This window comes from Protomyctophum bolini (genome assembly GCF_963924005.1).
Source record: "Protomyctophum bolini genome assembly, chromosome: 19".
Lineage (NCBI taxonomy): Eukaryota > Metazoa > Chordata > Actinopteri > Myctophiformes > Myctophidae > Protomyctophum > Protomyctophum bolini.
The window spans coordinates 22389831-22404621 of NC_137880.1; the positions used below are offsets into that span (position 1 = coordinate 22389831).

A 14791-nucleotide genomic window follows, 5' to 3' on the forward strand; every position below is an offset into this window, starting at 1 on the left:
TTTTCATGTCAAGGCCAATTATTTATTCTGCATTTGAGCCATGGACCACCATTTGATGACATCTAGCCTCTCAGCCAAAACCAAAGAATATTTTTGTCCACAATTCCATGATGTAAATTAAGTAATGCAGATGTTTAACAATTTAACTCTTGAGAGCGTGAAATGAAATAAATGGACCCGTACTCAATTTGGTTTCATTTTACGCTCTCAAAAGTTAAAGATCTATAGGGGTCCATTTGGTTACTAACTCTGGTTACTAACTAACTAATTTAGCTGCATGGGACCACCTGGAACGCCCACAAGGACCACTGGTTGAAAACCACTGACATAGACTGCTGAGTGCTGACTGCAAGGCCTCCCAAAAAGAACAGATTATTATTATTTAGTACCGCTGTATGAACTTCATCCTAGGGGGAACACTGAACATTGTTTTTTAAATGCCCATGCAATTTTAAGATGGTTTTGAGCCTTTGTCAATATAATTGGAGCATGGGAATGTGGGATCAATAAAAGCAAATGAAAGGTTACATTCATACATCTTCAATTTAAACCCATGTCTGTCAAACAACCACAGACTAGTACACACTGCATTAGGACTACTTGTAGTACTGTACATTTAAACGTTGCCAAAAACACGGGTGGAGAGAGACTTGGCTTTAAGTGTAGACCACTAAATGCTTTAGTGAAACAAGACTCTTCTTTTTTTCTTTTTTAAGCAGCCTTGACTTTAAGGAAAGGTAAGCAGTCACTCTTGAGCCCCTTGCTTGGCTCAGAACTGGAATGCGAGCCATTGCATGCACTTTTTGATATACTCTCTCTCCGTCTTAAAAAGAATACAAATAAATATTATACACACGCACACAGAGTATAACATTTTTATGTTATGTATTGTTCAGTATGTGAGTTTAGGGTAATGATATATTCATACATGCGATTAAAAACATTGCATTACAACATTATAGCTGTTTGTGATTTGGAAATGGGTAGTTTCCAGTATTGTTTTTACAGTATATACAGTATCTGTATCAGAGTTTTAAACAGTACAGACATACTGTACTTTATCTGAGTTTATGAGAGTATGTCTGTAGTACTAGCTTTAGTGCATGTTATCGCTGACATCTCTAACCAACCTTTGGCCTGATCCTAATTGTGAAATACTGTAGTTTGGCCTGACACGACTAATTATCATACATTTTAACGTTAACCAGGAACGTTGACCAGGAAATCCGCAAAACCAACCAAAACAATGAAGACCTGGAAACGTAACAGCAGTTTGCAAAACTAGGTCAATTGAATTGAACGTACTATTTGCTGAGTCTTGCTAACTAATATCATAATTTCTTTTACCCTTCCAGAAATAACGAAGTGGACAGCATTGTGCTCACCTGTCCAGAGATAACAAGTAAGCAGCATCCACATTCATGAGAAAGTCACCACATCTTGTTTGTGAAAGTTGAGTGTAATTCTCTGTTTAGGGTTGTTGACAATTTGCAGCAAACAAACAAGCATTTCAGGGAGAACACTGTGTTCCTGTTTGTGCACGTGAAGCACGTGCAGTTTTTGTGCATCTGTGTGCGTGCGTGCACATACTGTGTATGAGAACAAATGCAGTATACTGTATGTACTGTGGTGTCGGTACGCGTGTCCCTGCTGTGTGTGCATGTGCTCTGTAGCATTGACAGGCACATTTTGTGGCTTTGTTTGCGGGGCTGCGGGGCTGCGGATCTGGGCAGAGTCTCCTGCCTGCTGTCTGCCAGAGAGGGGGATCAGAGCCCTCTCAGATTAATCCACAAAGCCCCTGAGAGAGGAAGGAGGAGTATCCATGCCTCTCTGCCTCCTTCCATCTCCCTGTCTGCCTCTTATTTCCCTAACCCCCGTCTTCCTCTTTTCCTTCTCTATCTCTATACCTGTCTCCCTGCTTCTGTGTCGTATGCCTCTGCCTTCTCTGCTCCCTCCGTCTTTCTCTCTACCTTCCTCTCTGTCCTTCCCTAAGTCCCTGTCTCCTTCCCCTCCCCTCTGTGCCTGCTTCCCTTTCACCCTGGCAGCAGCATCAGATGAGCAAAGAGAGGACGGCTCATCACACACTGGCATAGACAAGCTTAATACGGCTGTGTATAGCTTTGCCAAGTCTCTGAATCCAGGAAATGATTAGAGGATTTCTGTCCAAAAATGACCTTGGTGACGAGCCTTATTTAATCATCATCTCAACATCTTTGAGTATTTTCTTTCTTTTTATGAACAAAAACTGGAAGCGAAAGAGTAGCTGAAAATGCAAGGAAGTCATACGATGTGAGCAATAAGTGTGCCCTTCCAATATGCTGTTGGGCAATTTGATTTGTTGGAGCACAAGGTTTAAAGTTGAATTGATAATGAGGGGTGACATCTTGGAGGAATTTCAGAAACTCTGGCACACAGAAACTACTCAATGCATTTAGGCTAATCCATGGTGGGCCTTCACAGACAGGCAGCTCTTTGAAGTTGGTTTCTCTTAGTTTGTAATACTTTAACTAAACTACTGCCGAATAACACATTTAAATGTGTGTTTTCTTTTGTTTGTCCATTTATATTTTGTATTTAATACATTCTGAGTAGCCAATTGTGTTTTACTCCGTTTTCTCCCGTGTAGTCTCAAGTATAGTTGTGCCAAATGGATCTTTATGATCCATAGGGTTCCATTTGTAGCTCTAAGAGGTAAACACATTCAGCAGTCAAATGATTATCACTGAACGTGAAGGACCATGACAGATACCTGTTAACACATTTGGTGTCAGTTATACTCATCCTATAAATTAATTATGCCGGGCGCTCATGACCAGTAGACTCGTATAAAGTCAAAGTCGTACGATTTGTCACACACGTTACCACAGTGAAATTTGTTCTCCGCATTTGACCCATCTCTTAGAGCGGTGAGCCGCAGCCGTGGAATCATTTGATTAGTTGATTTGGCGTTTGATATCGCTATAAGAAAGCCTCACTGTGTTTCATCTTTGGAATCGCTCTGGTTGCTACGGAGGCCTCGCCAGCACTGCTTCTGTTTCTTCATAGCTTCTGTATTAGCCGCAGCCTTTGCATGCTCTTTTCTTCGAAAACTACGGCGCTGTCCGTGGTTTTGAACAAATCGCCGATGTTCTGAGGTAATTTGTAATTATCTGGTGATCGCGATTGGAACATTGGCGTTTTCTAGAGCAAGAATTGGCCTATTTTAGCTCGCTAGCATTAACACTAATAATATAGCATCCAAGATGGAACCCAAAACCGGATGTGCGTCATACTAAAACAGATTCTGATCCGGTGGCGCCCAAGCACCACCACTTCCGTCCACCACCACTTCCGTCCACCAGGTGGCACTCAATGTGCACGGAGCCTGCCAGAAGCGTAGAAAGCGTAGATTAACTTTAGTCTTAGTTAACAGCGTAGCCTACGTTTTCTAGGCTTTATATTCTTTGATCCACGTTTTGATCGGATCGCATCGATAGCTGTCTCTCATTAGCATCCCAGTGTAAAGTGTGACAGTCAGGTAAATAAATGCCAGAGGTTGGACAAAAATAGATTTATTTTGTTTCTCAACTGATAGAAAATTAGGTCTACTAGCCAGTAGCCAGGATAAAAAAAATCTACCCTAATCTGCTCACTGCTAATACCCTAAATTTGCCTTAATCCAAGATGGCCCTATTATAATAGGTTATCAATGGTGGCATCTTGGATTAAGGCAAATTGTGAGCAGATTAGGGTAGATTTTTTATCCTGGCTAGTAGACCTAATGTCCTGTCAGAATCAGTTGAGAAACAAAATAATAAAATGTTGTCCAAACTGAGTGGATCTTTTATTTGAAGATGCGCGCGCATCCACTTACACTCTATGTGCTGCTTTCAATGGCCTGTATCTCCAAATCGGCGCAATGAATGTCGTTTCTGGTGAAAACAAGGTTTTCCGACAGCAGGCACTGTGATACTCGCGGCCGGGTTTTTTCTGCACCGAGCGAGAGAACAACCGGTCAAGACACCACACACAGCATTACGTCATCGTAACATTCAGTTACGGATATTTGGCTCTTCAAAATAAGGGTTGAAAGTGATAGATGGTGAAGCGATAAGTAGATTAATAAATCCAGCAAAAAGCATGAGGATATAGTCCATAAACATTGAATATACTGTAATGAGTAGGCTATAGTAGTGTACGGTCTGTCTACTACAGTGAATATGAATGTGCAGACAGTCTATCAACCATGAATAGGAGTAAGTCTCATTATCCTTAGTTGTCTAGTAGACTTAGTACATTGCCTTTTAGTATTTATTTTTCTGTATGTGTCTGCCTCTCCCCCTAAACACATCTCAGAGTACGTGTGTACTCTGAGATGTGTTTAGGGGGAGAGGCAGACACATTTGCACTTTTGTGTTTTATCAACTCTTCAAGACCAAATGAAATGGCTTTTCACTACCATATTGTGATATGTGAGATTATTTCTTATTGAAACGGGCTGTGTGCTTCTCAACAAATGATAGCCGCGATGGAGGCAGTGGGAGAGTGTTGTTCATTGACTGATAGGGGATTCACACTGAGTCCATTTGATTCAAACTGTTCCCAAATACGGTTGCCTGGTCCCCTCTGGCCATGATTCACAATTTCACATTGGCCTTGATTCTTCCGCACCCGAGTACACTTCATTCAATTGTATTCAATGCTTTCACATTGCATCGATCTGTATCCGAGTACACTTAAATCGGTCCCGGTTCGGTTCCGGGAACGGTTGGGTGATCCGCTCCCAGGAACGGTACGCAGCATTCACACTACCACAACATCTGCCAAGTGGTCCCGAGTGCGCATCCGGGACCATAGTGTGATGTGAATCCCCTATGAGTCTGTCAGTGCAACATGTTTAGTCCGTTCAGCTGACTGTCCAGTCCCCTCGGGCTATGAGATTGATAGGCAATTCACTCTGAGACGGACTGAATCCGTTTCATTGGAACCATTTCTGAATACGGTTGCCTGGTCCCCGATGGCCATGATTCACATTGCCCGAGATTCAACAGCGCACCCGGGTACACTTGCATAACACACTTTAATCCTCCAGATTGCGGTGTGCTTGATGGCTGGCACGCCCGGGCACTGACCATCAACTCTGCGACATTGTCTCAAATAAATCCAGACACACTGCATTGCCTCTTTGGCTCTTTGCCGTTATACTACTTCACTGTCAGCCTGCCTGCTAGTCAGTTCTGTGCTCCAGTGTCGTGTTTGATCTTAGTTTGCTATGGATTCTACTTTAGCATTATTAATTTGTTTTACTTTGGAAACTATGCCAAGCAAAGCCCAAGAGCCATGTGTAGTCCGCAGAATAAGATCAGCGAGTACTGCGCGTATACGCAGATTCAACAGGAGACGGACGGCGTTGAGAAATGCGCTGGTGTTACGCGTCGTGCAGCGGCTGTGTTTTTTTTTGTTGATGCTTGGCTCGTCGACTAGAGATTATGTCACGTTCTTTAAAAAAAACAGTCCACGTCCTTCTTTAGGTACGCATGCATTCACATTGGAACGATCCGTATCTGAATACAGTTCAACGGTCCAGAGACCCGCCCCCCATGCGCTCCCGGGGACGGTTGGGCGATCCGCTTCCGGGAACGGTACGCATCATTCACACTACCACAACATCTGCCAAGTGGTCCCGAGTGCGCACCCGGGACCATAGTGTGAATCGCTCCTGAAACTCTCAAAGCTCTTGTCCTGCGCTATGAGACAGTGTCAAATCACGTTCTGATTCGTCTGCTTCTGAGTTTTCACCTAACAAACACCATAACACTATTGATATTAATGCAGACCTGTCGTTGTGTCTGTTCCGTCCCTCCCTCCCTGCTAGATGAAGATCACTTGAACATAAAGCGACGTGTCCCACAGAAGAGGAAGCCCCCCCTAGAAGGCTGCAGTGGTTTCCCCTCTGCTATTAAACCTACACTGGTAAGATCACAACACCAGTAATAAACATATATTGGTTTACATTGGGTAATACAAGCAGTCAAAAAGTGATTTTCTTTGGTTAAAATAAGGTTAAAAAGCTCTATATTGTGATTGTACTCATTGCTATAGGGTGTTTGTTCAGTAACGGGAGTCTCTATTTCTCTCCAGCTTTTTATTAAACAGAAAATGCATTTTCAGAAACCTAGGATACCAATTTTATCCAATCGGGATAGAGAATACAGTCAGGATACAGATTACACAAGTGGAATTGTAAGTAATGACACAAATGAGCAGACAAAATTGGAACTGGAACACTATAAAGATTAAGCTCATAAATGGCTACTCTCTCCTGAAATTTTGTCAGCTACCTGGAAATGTATTTTCTGTTTATTGAAGAGACAGGGAGACCCCTGTTACTGAACAAACACTCTATAGCTATAGCAATGATTACTATCAGTAATTCACTTACATTTTTCACCCCTGTGTCAATTATCTAATCTGATCCTGGGCTCTACACACCCTCCACCAACCTGGGGGGCAGTGGACTGACCTCATGCTTCCTTCTATGCATGAGGAGTCCAAGCTGCTTCTTTTCACCTGACGGGGGAGTTTCCCTGGTTGGACGTAGCGCGTTGAATAACACGTTATTCCAACCAGTTCCTTGCCCCGGCTGGTCAGGGGACTGGGGGAGGCAGATTCACTTACTCTACCTTTAGTGACTCAATAAGTAATCTCTCAGGAACGGATTCCAAGCTACGCTACTGAATCTGTCGGCAGGGCCATTCAGAACGTGCGTCGGACCCCAATGCTGCTGGGGGTTGCTGCGGGCTGCTGCTTGGCCAGGAGCATACCATTACAAGGGGAGGAGGGGTCTCTACCGCCAGCTGCTGGCCCAAATTGATTCGCATTTTGCTCACACTTGTACAGGCTACATTTGAAGAGTTGAATTTTCGATAAGATTGAGTATTATTTTGCTAAATAAAAAATAAATTTAAAATCCTATTGGGCCCTACAAATGCCCAATAAAAATATTCGGCGATAGATTGCCGATATATTCGTTGCATCACCCAACCCTAGTGTATACAATACAATGAATACATTGTTGTTAGTGGGAATGAAAACATAGGCGCCCCAGAAGAGGGCCTAAGATGGAGCAAACACGCAACACCTGCTATCCACGTTCTGTTTTTTCCTTTTTTTGCTGATGGGTTCCCAAATGGGTCGACAAGAGATACACTTTGAAGTCATTATTCATAGATAGTTTCAGTGTCTCTGTCATCTGTTTGACCGGACTGGGATATGTGTAGTTCCAAACTGATGGGTAGGACGGACACATACCTAGGTTTGGGCAATTAACCGGAGATGTATTGAAGTCCAGAAGCATGTTTTTAATGTAATCTACCCTTCTCTTACCGGTGTTTTCCATGCTGACCGTGGTGCACTGGACACACCTGGTATAAATGAATGTACTACTTTCACTACTTGAATCAATTAAATCCTTTTAATCTATCACAAAATTTTGTTTACTTTTGGGTCAATTTTGTTATTAAGTAGCCGTGTAATAAGACGGATAATCTTCGGGGAGCGGTTAATGGTTATTATTGAGATAACACCTGCAAGTGTTTGCGAATGCAGTGAGCACTTACTATGAGACCTAGCAGATCATGTCTGTGTGTCTGTCTGTCCCGCTTTTGTGCCCATATATGGAGCTGAGTGATTTGTTTGTGATTGATGCAAGTGTCTGTCCCGCTGTTACGTCACCATGACTCAGCCATAATCATATAAGGAGTCCCCAAAGCAGCTATACGTCCAAAACCCAAATATGTACGAGCTGCGTTCGCTTCCTGCGTTTGCGCGTCTTACTGGTATAAAGGCCCCTCTGCTTCGCTTCGGGTTTCAATCACCCTGTCACGGTTGCTTGGCCAGTGGCGTACAAAAATAGCTAAGAATAGCCAATTGTATGCATTGTAAGCTTGTAGTCTGCTGTTCTTGAGGCAAACGCCTGAAGTAATCGTGACATCGATATCGCCCAGCCCTTCACATACTCGTAACTAATATAGTATATAACATGGTTTTTCTCATCCATCTGCAGCCTATGCGACCAGCTGTGCACATAGCGTTTTGTGGGGAGTGCAAGACGCCGACGGCGAGCCAGGACGGCGGCTCCAAGTGTCAGAACTGTGGCAGCAGCCTGGCCCTGCCCCCTTCCTGCCAGCACGTCCAGCAAGCCCCTCCCCCGTCCTCGTTGGCCTCCCGGCCCCCCTTCCGCTCGCAGCCCCCCACGTCCCCCGGACCGGCCGCCAACACCATCTCCACCAATGCCACCTTGGCCACCGGCGTCGGCAGCCCCCACATCATCAGCAAGCCTCCGGTCTTCTACGGGCCGGGATCGACCATGAGGGCGCCGCGCATGGAGATCCTCCCGGTGCGGATCACGAACGCCAGGGGTGGCCTGCTGCCCCACCCCAATAACAATGCCAATGGGAGGGCCGCGGCAGTCGGACTGGCGGGCACGGCGCCGAGCTGCTGCGGTTCCAGGATCTCTCTGACCAACAAAGGAAAGAGGACGGCGGCGTCCAGGCAGCAGCATCAACTCAACGATCCCAGTAAGTTCTCCAAGGGGGTACAAGGCAGTGGTGCAAAAAGTACTCGCATGTTTTCCTTAAAGGGGAATGCCATTCAATTTCAACTGTCATTAATATAACTTAGATCATCGTACTGTTCATCATGACTGCACTTGTATGTGTCTTGATGAGAGAATAAATAGTGAAAAGTTAAATGGAATGTTAATTCACCAGCGTAATTCAGTATAAGACTGAGGATTTTGAAATGCAACTGCGTTCAACTGTGTTTAGTAACACTGACACAGAACACCTGCTGCTGAGTCGCTCCAGGTCAGCCATGAATGAAATATGTTCACATCTGCTTGTGTGCCGTTAGAGACTAGAGAGAAGATGAATGTTTGATATTTAAATGTAGCTGAGCCGTATTGTCCAAGCCTGACACAGCCTGAATTTTCATTTCGTTTCACTTCATTATTCAGACTGAAAGCCCTTCCCACGGCAGACGTTTCTCGGATGAACGTTGCCAAAGTGGCAGTCTTTGGCGATTGGTTCATACCAACCAATCAAAATAGTAGGAAAGCTGATGACGTCATGTGGCTATGGCTAACCCGGTTGCTAACCAAACAAACGCAGTCAATGAGTGCTAGTAGCATGTAAACAAACACGGTAAAAAATGTCTGTTTCTCAAACCTGTCATTTCTGTAAAGAAACTTTATCATAGGGCGGTTTAATAGCCAGATCGGCAAACAAACATGGCTGTCCCCACAGTGGGGGCAGCCATGTTTGTTTGCCGCCATCGAGTGATGGCGCTGATGGCCAATGCAAACTGACACCACCGTAGCAGAGTCAACTGAATCGCCCAAAATATGCTTTATGCGTGTCTAGCGATTCTGTGCTGGAGCCAGGCTAGTATTGTCCCTAAGGTCACAGTCAACCTGGCACTACGCGTGTGTCACACTCGAATGTATATGCTGGCGTAGGACGGGGCCGTGCACCGGAAATAGCAGATCTACAAGCTTATAACGCGCTGCCTGGGCTCTGGACAGGGCCCCTGCCCAGTGTCCATATATGGAGCTGGCCTGTTCTGACATCACAACATTCCATATTTGGACATGCCTGACAACACAACACTCCCTATTTAGGCATGCCTGACACAGAACTCCATATGTAGGAATAAATGGACACTGAGAGACAGATAGGGCCTACAGAAATCTCCATATATGAGCATAAATGGGACACAGACAGATGGATGGAACGGATACTCTGACACGGGTACAACGGGTATTGCATTGCCGCGTGTGGCATGGATCTCCAACTTCCGTTCCATATATGGAGACGACAGAGACATGTAGACAAATATGGACGACTGTCATCATGACAAGCATTGAGTCCCCACTCCCCACCTACCCATTCAGGTGTAAAATAACATTACTGCTTCTAACGGGAGAGTCTTTTCGCTGACGTTTCACCCAGGTGGACAATAATAATACTTAAAATAAATATTAAAATATATATATATAATAATTAAAGGTTAGGTTTAGGCATAATTTCTGTTGGGTTAGAAATATAAAAAAAGATATCTATAATAACTAAAGGTTAGGTTTAGGCAGCATTTCTGTTAGGTTAGTGTGAGACATGAAGTTTGTGAGTTTATGGTTAGGTTAGGCATAGTTTTTGTGAAGTTAAACGTTAGCGTTTACGTGCAACCTGGGGTGACTCGCCAATAAGAGAGGGAGTCCCGCTGTTAACACACGTTCTCTTGGTTTCCCCCCCAGTTGTACTGTCCAGTGACGAAGAGGAGGACGTGGACAACGCCAGCACAGGAAGTGTCAACCGGTTGGACAGCGTTTCGCCTCGGCCGGCGGACTCCGCCCACTCATCTCCAGCGCCCTCTGGTGGTAGGGTGGAGGCGGCGGTGAAGAGCAGCGGGGAGCAAGAGGACATGACCTCCGACATGTTCCCCGACATGGACATGAAGATCTCGCTAACCCGGAGGTCTCGAATGAAAGATCCGGTACAATGAATTTAATAAACGTTTGCACAACACCTACTGTCCATTCATTCTGTTTTATGACTGACAACAAAACAAGTGTGCTTCTAAAGGCCATGTTTAAAGATTAGATTTCACATGAAACCATGCCATGAACTGGTATTGGTTATTGTTCAAAATTGTCAAAAAATTGTCTGAACCTTCTGCCTTCATTTTTTTAGTATGTTTGCAGCAATTTTTGAACTGCTTTTGACACCCAGATTTCACCATCTTTGTACCACCTGGTTGTCTTTGTAGTCCCTTACAGAGGGATTAGAGAGGTCTGTACCTCCGAAACACCTCAGCCAACCTTTCTTCAAATCTATACGCGATATCGGTGGCAGGTTGCAGAAATAAAACGTCGATATCAATCACGAGTGAATTGAGTGTCTGACCAATCCCATGCAGTGATCCATTTGGTTGTTGTGGGGATATTCGAGTTGGAAAATCTTGGAGGTGCAAGAAATGCCAAAACTTGTTTTCGCCACAATTAAGTTATTTTCTTCTCATTAGCTTGCCAAACTTTGTTTCCGCAAGGAGTACACTGCAGCCTTTAATGTTAAACAGTGCCCTTTCTGACTGTGATGTTAAATGCAATCCTCTCCCCATTGCCTCCATTTTGCAGCATGGAAACTTTAGCATGGACTCGGACTCTCCCAGGATAAAGAAATCCAAACCATCTGACAAGTGTGGAAGTATCATTCTGGAGTGTCGGAGTGTGAGGGTTGGGACGCTTCGCAGGATGGTGACAAAGCCCGTCATAGTAAGTCATTTACAGTACACCAACGCCATACATGAGAACATTTCTGACATTGTGGACACTCTGTGTTGGGTGAACCTCTGCTACTCGCTAACTGCAAGGTGTCTGATGCTAAATGGATCCATTCCAGACCAGTGTTATGCTGGGTAAAGTGGAACATAATGAGGGGGTGTGTGGATAACGTCGGGAGGGGATGACTGCACCACTGTGCAGTGGTGGATGACTGAGCTGGGAAGGGTTTCAGCATATGAGCGTTTATCTCACAGGTTGCAAAATAGATCACACCTGTATGTACTGAAATGGGGGACATATAATCGGGGTCGGCTGGTCCGTTTGCGGCCTGTGGGCCCAGTGGAGGGCTGGTGTCGACACGCAATTATTTGCATACAGCAGCACACAATGCAATAGTTCTTTATGATCCTCTGATCAATAAGTAAATGTTTCTTTCTTTTCAGTTCTCCATAGAGCACATCCAGCTTGAGACTGAACGTAAGTGAAAATCCTTTCTATCTGATGTTCAAGATATACTGTATCCCATCTCATAGTTTCATATGTAAACATGTTGACAAAGCAAAAAGCAAGCAAGCAATCAAGTTGTTGCCGTTTCCAGTTATGCTTTTATAATATATCTCTAAAACGTAAGGCTGCTAAAGATGCTATGGGAATGAATAGTGAACGATTATGTTTATGTGCATAACAGACGAACATCAAAGCAATCTGGAGAGATTTCTTTCGAAAAACAAAATGGTCTCATCCTCTGGGGTGCAGTACTTAGTTTAGACAGTTTTTGGTTTAGACTAGTCATTGGTTAGACCAGTCATTAGTCCTACAACTAGAACCTATCTCAAACCCTCACCCTAAACCTAACCTCCCACGGGGCAGCACACCTAAACCTAACCTTAACCCATGTCTAACCAATGACTAGTCTAAACTAAGTATGCACCCCCATCCTCTGTACTAGAATGGATCATTAAATGAAAAGGGTCGTCTCAAAGTTTCTAAATTAAATGGATTAAAGTTCTCAGTCATGTGGATTACAGAGAAGCCAGCATGTTGTCTTCTATGGAATCATGTTGCGCAGCGAAAATAGGCAATGTAGATCGTCTATTTTCAGTGACTTTAAAATAAGAGTATTCGAAGTGGTCAAACTAGTGATAGAATGAGGAGTGTTTGAAGAGTATTTGAATTGTTCAAAGTAGCAGAGAAGTTCAGAGAAGCATCTTCCATAAAATCATAATTTTGTATCAGATATTTCATGAAAGCTTAATGTTAAAGCCTCGATCTGTGATTTCGTCACCTGCTTGGCAGTATATAGATCAACAAGATCATCATAGTATAGTATAATATATATAGTGTGTATATATATATATATATTTATGTATAGTATAATAAATATATTCGAATAAAAATGTTTCAGTCGTGAGATTTTTCTTTGCTTTATTCCATGAGTCCACGATATGAACAGTAATCGATGGCCATGGTGACTAGATATGTGCATCTTTGGTTTGTCTGGGCAGCCAACAGTAAGTGTGACGCGCTGGAGAAGGTGAGCCTCCGGGCATCGGAGCTGATCAGCTGCGAGTGGTGCTGCGTCCGGAAGCTCCCCGTCCTGTTCTTCCAGACCACGCCGGAGGAGTGCCTCCGCCTGCGTACGCAGCTCAACATGACCCAGGAGAAGGGAGGCCAGTGGTTCGACTCTGCTGGGGGCCGTGAGTACATATATGAACATCATGTTAACTTTACATATATGAACTACACGTTAAGTTTACATATATGAACTACACGTTAATTTTACATATATGAACTACACGTTAAGTTTAAACCACTGCATGCTGCAGTGGTTTCTCAATCCTTTTCATTTCAATTAACCCATTATTTAAGGAGAATTCCTCCCTAGCTGTTTTTGTATTCAATTCTGTGGATTCTGAAAAGGTAGGCGTGAACTAACGTCGGCTCACGGTGAACAGGAACAGTTACAGCCACAGCATTCCATGGACTATGTTTTCACATCATATACGACAGATGTAAAACGGGTTGTGCGGAACTCTCCTTTTAAGACCTGAGGACCTGATTCTGCAAACGTCTTCTGAATCCTGACAGTTTTCTGTCGAAGCAAAGCAAAGATTTTAGTTAAAATGTTCGCTGTGGAAGAATGTATAAGATTCGCACACGTTTTCACGATTTTTCAAAAATGGCACCTCTACAAGCTCGTAGCGAGACACTTGGTGCAGCTTGTAGAACTTGTAGATCAGCTATTTTTCAACAGCTAAAGTTTAAAATAATGGTTAATGTAATGGTTAAAAGCACAGATGTGTTCCAGGTCTTAAAGCAGTGCTTTCGATCTGCTATTTTTGAATAGCCTACATATAAATGGATACAGTGATTAAAATGATGCTGTATTAACTAGCTGGGGACCCCCTGGAACCACCACTTTGAGAAGCACCAATGTAAAGTTTGCTATGCATTCGGCCACAGACACGAGCAGTGTTGTTCAAGTTACTTTTAAAAAGTAAGAGTTATAGTTATAGTTACTAAAAAAGTAACTAGTTACTTTACTAGTTATTCAATTATGAAAGTAACTACTTTCATGTTACTTTACTTTACTTTAAAAAATTATAATATAAAAAACGATTTAAAAGGTTTTTTTGTTCTGTCGCACAGTAAGAGAAAAGACAACTCCCTCCTAACATTATGAAATGTAGTGGAACAATAAAACATGTTCAGAAATGTTGACAGGCATCCTTATTGTAGCCTCAACTTGCCTTCAAAACAAATGGTGCTGTGCAAATTTGCAATATGAAAAATGATAATAATAATCAAATAAAAAATGAGTCCATATATCTGCAGTGGTAGAGAGATATTCTAATTCATCAAATGTATTTTTGAGCTCATCTTCCATTTTAGAATATTCACTGTTCAGGTATTTGGAAAATGTATTTCTGCACATTGGCCCTGCTTTTCACTTTCACTTTCATTTTGCTTATTACCACACACTACAATGGCATTTGCCATTGTAGCGTGTGATAATAATGTTCGTTCAACCAGCGTTTTAGTGTGTATGCGCTACAAGGGTTTGTGTGTCTGTGACTCTTAGAGTAAGACCGCCCTACTCTGTCAGACTGTCTCTGTTTGGCTTACCCTGAAATCTGGCCCTACGTTAGCCAATCAATGACCTCTTCTGCGAGTGAGAAGCCATGTGGGCACAGAGGCTAGTATGAGAGCACAAACTGTCAACACAGAGAGCGCTCTCTCAGCAGTCAGCACAGAGCCTGTATGACAGATAGACTCACCGGGTATAGCGCACACAATATGGTTATGGAATGGGGAAATGTAAAGCCTTAGGTTACAAGTTACTGCATAAAGTAGTTGCGTTAGGTAACGTAACGTGATGTAAGGGCGTTCATTACAACACTGGACACGAGTGTATAAATGGCCCAATGGATTTGGTTTGTCCCATTTGTATACTCTCACAGTTACAGACCTGTA

At 43.4% G+C, this 14791-nt stretch overlaps 1 protein-coding gene across 4 annotated transcripts in view; it reads left to right on the top strand.

Moving 5' to 3' along the window:
• The window catches only part of senp6a (SUMO specific peptidase 6a), a 36235-nt gene that overhangs the window by 8266 nt on the left and 13178 nt on the right, over positions 1-14791 (top strand). For 2 of the 4 annotated variants that reach the window (XM_080790234.1, XM_080790237.1), the window contains exons 6-13: positions 717-737; positions 1356-1402; positions 5855-5952; positions 8045-8558; positions 10292-10530; positions 11171-11308; positions 11761-11794; positions 12823-13014. In XM_080790234.1, the coding sequence (XP_080646360.1) occupies positions 717-737; positions 1356-1402; positions 5855-5952; positions 8045-8558; positions 10292-10530; positions 11171-11308; positions 11761-11794; positions 12823-13014 (1283 nt within the window). The remainder of the gene's footprint in view (positions 1-716; positions 738-1355; positions 1403-5854; positions 5953-8044; positions 8559-10291; positions 10531-11170; positions 11309-11760; positions 11795-12822; positions 13015-14791) is intronic. The other 2 variants (XM_080790235.1, XM_080790236.1) reach the window with 2 other exon arrangements.